General features: G+C 37.8%; 1 protein-coding gene across 1 annotated transcript in view; it reads right to left on the reverse strand.

The window, feature by feature from the left end:
* Window positions 1-8,559, reverse strand: part of LOC106524404 (fibroblast growth factor receptor 1-A) — a 55,573-nt gene that overhangs the window by 10,324 nt on the left and 36,690 nt on the right. Inside the window, exons 7-14 of the mRNA XM_014018201.1 lie at window positions 4,992-5,136; window positions 4,723-4,913; window positions 4,488-4,633; window positions 3,384-3,505; window positions 3,149-3,259; window positions 2,855-3,045; window positions 1,040-1,162; window positions 888-958 (exon numbers count right to left, since the gene is read on the reverse strand). Coding sequence (XP_013873655.1) covers window positions 888-958; window positions 1,040-1,162; window positions 2,855-3,045; window positions 3,149-3,259; window positions 3,384-3,505; window positions 4,488-4,633; window positions 4,723-4,913; window positions 4,992-5,136 — 1,100 coding nt within the window. The remainder of the gene's footprint in view (window positions 1-887; window positions 959-1,039; window positions 1,163-2,854; window positions 3,046-3,148; window positions 3,260-3,383; window positions 3,506-4,487; window positions 4,634-4,722; window positions 4,914-4,991; window positions 5,137-8,559) is intronic.

Genomic DNA, 8,559 nt, shown 5'->3' on the forward strand with positions numbered 1-8,559 from the left:
GCACAGGTGTATCTTATATAAATCCAACTCAATTACAGTCCACACAGGGATCTATATTATATCCTGAAAAGGTTMGACAACCTCCTGTTATGTCAAGTCTGAACACTACATCAGTAAGAAAGTAAAAGCGATTTTCCTGTCTAAAAAAAAATCCAGGGATGCTAAATCAACWAGGTAAAATTAGAGGCTTTAAAATCTGTCATTTAAATATGAGAAGTCTTGTACCTAAACTGGATGAATTCAAAGTAATACTTGCTCAGACACAAGCACATGTTATGGCTATATCAGAATCATGGATGACTCCTGTTATACCAAATTCGTTTCTTTCAGTTGAAAATAATTCATTGTATCGTAGAGACCGTTCTGATAGAGACGTCTTATTTTGCAAATGCTGCCTTCCTGAAATTTGGTATGCTTGTTTGTCTTTGTGTCTATGGTGTATAATGATGTGATTGTGATGCTGTAATTCTGAGTGTTTTATGTGCTGCAGAACAGGAACCTGCTGTAAAACAGCAATTGTGCTGAGTCAGGCTTGATTTTTAATAATCTTTTCCTGTTAAATAAATAAATCAAATCAAAAACCAAATGAGGTCTCCCAGTCAGTTTTACATCAATGATGACATCCAAAAACTTCACCTCACTGACTCTACTTTTTTCTTGCCATTTTCTCAGTTTTAATTCATCAACTATGTACATTGTAGTGCTAACACTGCTGGCTGCATTTCTGTTAAACGTACATTAGTTTCTGAACAGAGTGTAACTGAAAAAAAAAACAACTTTTTATAAAATGTTTTTTTAAACGTCGACTCTTGTATTTTAAAGAGATGCAGCTTGACCTCATCAGACACTTCAAACAGGACTGAAAACAAATAAACTCAAGGACTCACACGTCACTTTGATGAGTGTAAATGCGATCAAACAAAGCTTCAGGTGCCATCCACTTCACTGGCAAACGACCCTGTGGGAACATTGATCTGTCAACATCATGGCTTAATGTGATTTCATTGATGTTACGTCTGTTAAAAGTCCCCTGCCTTACATTGGTGGTCTTCTTGTAGTAGTCGATGTGGTGGATATCTCGGGCGAGGCCAAAGTCAGCGATCTTCATCAGGTTGTCTTCAGTGACCAGGACGTTCCTGGCAGCTAGATCTCTATGAATACACTGAAACACACACACACAGAAAAAAAAAGTGTATAGAGCTGAGTAAAGTGGAAATAAATACAAGGCAGGTAATATATATCTGCAGGAATCACTTCCTGCTTTATTTAATTACCAGTGGAGATATGTATAAATAATGTATTTATAATTTTCAGGTTCAGTTCTTGAACTAATGCTAAATGAATGAACAAACCTAAATGAGGAGATACAGTACATTTTATTCAGATTTTGTATATGCTGGGAAATCAATTATTACAAGGTATTAGAATACTAATGAAGATTTATTTTTTCTGACGCAGTACAAATTTATTTTAACCAGCCTTTTACTATGATGTATTTACTGTATGGGTGTGCATAATAAGACCACGACTCTCATTTTTCAGTCAGCTTACAGTAAAAACAAGTTGCTAATATATATACTATATATATATATTGTTAGGCAAAGTGGACTACATTTTAAAACTATCAAGGATGACAGTTGATGCTAAAATTAGATGTAAATGTTAGTCATATTTTTATTCATTGTAGAAAGAGAATAATTTATTATCTTTCAGTCACATGGAAGGACAAAAATTCCAAAGAACATTTATTTTCTCAGTGCTTTCAAGAAATTTACTAAATTATTAAAAATTTAACATCTAATTTCATGTTTCTCAAACTGTGGTTCAAGTATAACTTGTTGTACTATAGCAAGGGTTCTTAACCTTTTTGACCTCGGGGCCCAATTTGTTGAACATAAAGTGGCACGAGGCCCAGTTAGACATTACCAATGTATGGATCAAAATGATAATTATTCTAATCTAAATCTTGGTTTAATTTTTATTGTATTTACATCATAACTAAACTATCATAACTAACTAAATTAAATATACTTACAGTTTAAAAGTAAATTTCCTGTCAAATAATCACAAAACATGATTTTGACAAACATTTTTATATTGTAACCTGCCCAGAACAATTATTTGAACAAATAGGTCAGTCAACAGACCACTCAGGCTTATCAACACAATATACTGTACATATATTTTTAACATAAACAACAAAAATAGACAATTCAAAAATTAAGATTGTGAGCATAAAATACATGAAGAATGTTTAACGTTTCAAATAAAAAAAACTGTAAAAATAAATTTAATAAAGTACAAATGAAAATATAGCACTTTTAAACTTTTGCAACCAGAAGCTGCTCTTCATTTTAGGGACAAACAATAACAGTAACAACAGCTTTTTGACAAGTTTAAAATTTCTTTAAAATACATTCAAAATGTTTAAAAATAAACTACAAAATTTATTTAAAAATTAAAATATAGTTTTATCTGCAACTGTATTTGATAATGTTTTGACCTTTTAAAACATTGCATGGTAAAAACAGAAGCTGCACTTCATATTAGTGACAAACTTTGGTGTTTTTTGATGAGTTATTTTCATTTTTGCTTCTACTTTTAATTTAAAATAGGTTTCCATTCTCTGCAGTTTTTTAAGGTTCTTCTTCTACGTATTAAAAAAGTTGTTAAACAACTGAGTGTTGCACTACCGCTCCTAGTGGTGAGAAAGTGTATTGCACCTTATTCAAAATCAATGCGGTCCGGCGGCCCTCTACGGCCCAAAGTTAAAAACTGTTGTTCTTTTGAGGCCCTCAAGGTGGTGGCCCATTTGAAACTAGGTAAATGCAATGTGTAAAAATGTCTTTGTCACCTTCTTTGAAGCAAGGTACGCCATTCCTCGGGCCACCTGATACGCAGCAGACACCAGCTCCCTGATCTCCACCTTGCCCAGCGCAGCGTGCTGCACGCCACTCCAATACTCCAGCCCAGCAGGCCGCCGAGTGCGCAGATACTCCCTCAGATTCCCCTGAGAGGCATACTCCACTATCACGTACAGGGGGCCTGTTCCAGATCACAGTGACTCGTTCAGTACATAACAAGCCCATTAATGAATAAAACATTTCCCGCACGGCTCAGTTAGTCATTCAGAAACAACAGCACTCACCATCCTGGGTACAGGCGCCGAGGAGGTTGATGATGTTTTTATGTTTTCCGATCATTTTCATCATCTCCATTTCAGAGATCAGATCAGACAGGTCCTTCTCTGAAGCATCGGCTGGACACAACAACTTGTTATACGACTCTTGACAACAACTGTCTACAGATGCTTCAGCAAGAATCCACAAACCTACACTAATAGTGGTACATATTACAACAAATAAACAAAGCTTTTCTCTTACTTTTGAGCATCTTCACAGCCACCTTGGTGAGGCGTGTGGGTTTGTTTTTGTCAATCCCAAGAGCTTCAGCAAGGACCACCTGACCAAAGCAGCCTTCTCCCAGAGGCTTCCCTAGAGTGAGCCTATTAAAAAAGCACCAAAGGCAGCAAGAACTTATGAAAGAGGGTTCAATTTGAGAAATGACACCTTTGTTAGATCCCTAAACTCAAAGAAGTCGTGCAAATTAGGCAAACACAAACCAGAAAGCACAACCAAGACTTTAAAACTTTAAGCACCAAAGCAATTCTGACATTCTGTCTATGGCTATGTGCACACTGCAGGCAAATGTGACCCATATCAAATTTTTCCAGCCAGTCTGAATGTGACACATCAGATTATTTTCTAATTTTGACCCAGGCCTTTTTAGTATGTGTTGCTAAATCAGATACATATCTGATGTTTTTCAAAGTGACCTCAGTCTGGACGCTCGTGTCACATTTCATCTGACTTTTACGTCAGTGAGGTCGGGGTATACGGATCGAACCAAGCATTTAGTAAGGGTATTGATACCAGTATTGATATTACCAATACCAAAATGAGTATCAATACTGGATCGATATTAGCATGATGGAACTAATTCTTTTGCTTACACTTTGTTTGCACTACTGACTTTAATGTTCCCAAGGAAAGGGAAAAATAAAGTCAGTAGTGCAGTGTCCAAATTATTTGGCGTTAGTCATTAGTCCTCTACAACATGCCTGCATGCAATGGAAGTTAATTTTTGTTGTGTTGTTGACATTATTATATTTATATTTTTGTTACATTGTTGCCTCTACTTTATTTTGCACAAGTTGTTTTTTTAAACATGTGCAGTAGAAGATAAGCTAATACATTTTTGTAGTTAGTCAAAACCTTTTATTTCCCTCACCCTGTAAATCAGTACAAATGAGGACAGCAATATGGAACTCAGATTTTTTTATTTGTGTTAGTGTGGAAAACTGATGACATTTCTGCTTCAGAAGCCGGACTGGAATGAACACTCACTATTTGCATGTCAACTAGGAACCTGTATAGGATGCTTGTAATGTATGTGCATCATGTACAGTGGATAAAGAGCTGTCATACCGGTCACGTGGAAGCTCCCACGCAGGATCATAAGGAAGTTCGTACTCTGACACTCCTGCCAGAACAGTGGTGGCTGCACTGGAGAGACGGGACTGACGCATTAAACACGTCCCAGACTGCAAGGAGAACGAGGAGTCAACTGATACCTGCAGAGAGACATAGAAACAATGAGACATTTTACACTGGATGTTGACGAGGAGAGAGCAGCAATAAAACCAGAGACCTGCTGCCTCACCTGTCTCCTCATAGGAATGCTCTTGGCTAATTTCTGCACCGCCAGCTGACTGGTGAAGTCACTCTTTTTCGGGGCGCAGCAGAGTCGACATATGACTGCTGTGGCGGTCAGGACGACGACGATGAAAAACCCAAGGCAGTAGATGAAGATCTCCAGGTATGTCTGGGAGGGGACTGGCGAAGGTGGCAACTCTAAGATGAGAAACGCCACGGTGAACCAAGAGAATTACTTTAGAGTCTGCCCACGCACACGGATTCATCTGACCATACCGTCGACCACAGTGAGCCACGCAGAGTGATACGACATGCCGATGGAGTTTCCCGCAAGGCAGGTGTATTCTCCAGCATCATCCAGAGTTACGTTCTTCAAAGTCAAAACTTCCATTTCTTTATCTGTTGTGTTCAAACCCGCAGTCTAGGGAAAAGAAACAGAAATCAATAGATTAGCAGTTTTGTCAGATATGAGCAAACTTTGACCAAACTCCAGATAATCACCTAAACTATGGCAGATTAGTGGTAATGATATAGGTTAAATACACAATGTTTTTACTTTTACCACTTAAAAGTACAGCAAATAAGTTGAAAATTTGTAGTAATATTACATTTTAGGGGATTTCCCAATACCAGTTTTTCTCAAACTGAGTACGAGTAATTTAGTTTGGGTAATAATCAATACTGAGTACTAATACACAGTCCTTACTGAGTTAGAACTTAAACATTACACAATGACCTTTAAAAAAACACTTTTGTTTTATTTAGAATAAGGTGTCTCTACTTCCTTATAGCTCTATAACCCCTCTCACTGGATCAAATCAAATATACAGCATGACATATACTGTTGCAAAATGTTTAATCAATAACAACAACAAATAAGACTTTATTTCTACGTGTACAACTTTCTTAAATATGGAAACAACAAAACTTTCATTTGAAATTTAAACAGTAACACATTCAATGGAGTGTCGAAACCAGGATCTCAGTTTCACTACTGGTATTGGTATCGTTCTGAGTACTGGGGCATATTTTACAAGTATGAGTACATGTCCTGATGCATCTCAATAATCCAGGTAAAAAATCAAAAAGGAAAAAAATTGTATAGGTCCTCTGGACGGGTTCTTCTTTAATGAAACGTTTAGTCTCTCCTCCAAGAGACTTCTTCAGTCTGAGAGTTTCAGGCAATTCAGGCTTTTGAGTCCTGCATCAAGGTGACTGATGCTCACATCACATGGCTATCGTTCACAGGTGACTGATACTCACATCACATGGCTATCGTTCACACCTAATTAATACCTATTGTTAACAGGGGGTAGAGTGATACTGCCAATGGCAGCGCTGTAGGAGGGGGACAGCTGAAAACGGAGGCCTCCACCTCTGTTTAATGATGGACGGTCTTTCTTCACAAAAATGGCTTCTTTTACTCCTCTCTCAAACCAACGTTCCTCTCTATCAAGAATGAGAACATCCTCATCTCTGAAAGAGTGACCACTGGCCTGTAAATGAGTGAAAACTGCAGAGTTCTGACCATTAGAATTAGCTCGTCTGACGAGCCGGTGGTCTCAACCCGAGGCCGAGCCTCTAAGTGTGTTTTTAACTCCCATGGGGAGCTTTTATTTTGGAAGGAGGAACCGGATATGGCTTGAATTTTTCTGGCTTGGACTGAAACAAACGAAAGTTACCTGGAAAACACCTGTTCGCCAATGACCGGTAAGCGAGCCGACATCAGTTTCCTGACTGATCGGAGGCGAGCCAGCTCCTACGCCGAGGGTGCCTTAAGAAGCCATCATCAGGTAAAAGTTGATGTGTTCGGAGTGATGTGTCATGTGGAACCTGAGCTTAGAAAAGACGTGTAGTTCCGGTTGACCCACACTTTGATAAAAGTAAAAGTCATAGTAACATACTAATCTTACTTTCCTCCTTTCCTTGTTCTTAATTTGCCAAAACTTAATCTAAAAGTGCCAGTAAAATTGTTTGGTTGTTAACATCAGAACTGATGTTTTACTGTTCTACATAAGTAGTCTGAGTTGATGTGAATTGAAATTCAGACACGAGTTTTATCTCATTTAACTCTGACACTTGTTATAGGAATAACCACATTTAAGTGTAACTTATGATCTGTTCAATTTGTGTAAATAAATGATTGCATAGTCTTTTATGAATCAACTTGAACTTGTCTGAACGTTCACTTATTGTGTCACTTTTCACTTCGCACAGTCAAGATATTAACAAGTAATGAGAAATACCTTGGTAAATGTTTTCCTCATAACATTGTGTATGAGAGATGTGGGAAAAGCTTAATTCACCTTAAGCTCACTCTTACACATTTTACACAGCCATTATTTACATCTGGCACAGGTTTTCTGTTAAGAAAACAAGTGAATAACAGAGAAAATCTTATTTGAAACAAGTCTTTAAAAAATACTCAAAAAAACTGAATAAATTCCACTTCTCCCCTCTTTTTACTTCATAAAGAAGTAGAATAATACACTAATGACTTCTACCTTCAGACTAGACATAACAGTGACTGAGTCTATTTCATCAGAAGTCCACAACTTATGTGAACTGACAGTGTGCGCTCAAAGACAAATGAGACCAGCGCCATGCAGCAGAGACTGTCTCATCTAATACGATGAAGTTCAATAGCATCAGTAAATCATTGCAGAACTCTCACATGCTGCTGCCGTACAGTCTAAAGATCAGTTTCTTCATCCTGCTGCACTCAAACATCAAGCGTCAGATCTGAACTGCGTCTGGTTGAGATTAATAGTGAAATATTTTTGAATGTTCATATTAGCTTTCTTACAGATGTTTAAAGTTGAAGAAATTAATTGGGGTAGTTTACTACTGACTTTTAAAGACACTACACATTGTAGTCTTTTATTACATGAACAGTAATATCTTTTTATAATGTGGTTAATTCTGAATTGATGCTTTTATGTGCAGGCTGAGTTGTGGGACTCTTGACCAGGGTTTCACAGACTCAGGAGGCTTTTAGTTAGATAGATGCCTGATTTAAAACAACACATATAAGAACCATAATTAAACATTAGCGTGAGGAATAATGTCTGGCATCTTGACTCAGTGTAGAAATAGCCTGCCCCTTTAACATATGTCATGAGGCGGGGTCAGGATGTGAAGAGGTTTGTTACTTGATGTGTGTTTTCGGGTCCTGGGCACTGCTTAGCTGATGTCTGTCGGAGGCAGATTTAAACAAAAGCTTATCAGTCCACAGCTGTGTCCGGGTGGTTTTGTATGGCTCACTCAAACATTCACGTCATTATTATTAACTGCTGTTAGATCTGAACAGGTAACAGGTAAAGAACATTGCTTATTTTTTAACAAAGTTGTGCGCACAACCAGCTAGTGATCTAATCAATACCCAGTTTCAAATCAGACCCAGCAGCCCGGTCCGAAGAGAAACTCAGAAGCCTCATTTAGACTTGGCATGGTGTACAGTCAGATCAAGAAAACAGCATTCAAGAATAAATCCAGATGTATTCAACTGTGCATATGTCAGAATCCAAGTGCATTTCTTTTATACATCATAAAAAAACATGGAACTGTGAGACACCTCCCCTGATACGCCTCTACTGAAACACAGTTTGTTAACTAGATGGAAATGTGTCCAGAGTGGGTGATGAACATTTGACGTGATCTTTGCGCAATCAGAACTGATTTCTAGATGCAGGAAAATCATGAAATAAATGTAATGTGAGTGAGGAAAAAAACCTCAAGTAAGTAGTGGGGAGTGAAAATGTGTTTGTCTTGCACAAAAGACTAGTCACTGTGGTGCGTGTGTGTGTGTGTGTGTGTGTGTGTGTGTGTGTGTGTGTGTGTGTGT

The sequence above is a fragment of the Austrofundulus limnaeus genome, unplaced genomic scaffold (genome assembly GCF_001266775.1).
Source record: "Austrofundulus limnaeus strain Quisiro unplaced genomic scaffold, Austrofundulus_limnaeus-1.0 Scaffold186, whole genome shotgun sequence".
NCBI classification, from domain to species: domain Eukaryota; kingdom Metazoa; phylum Chordata; class Actinopteri; order Cyprinodontiformes; family Rivulidae; genus Austrofundulus; species Austrofundulus limnaeus.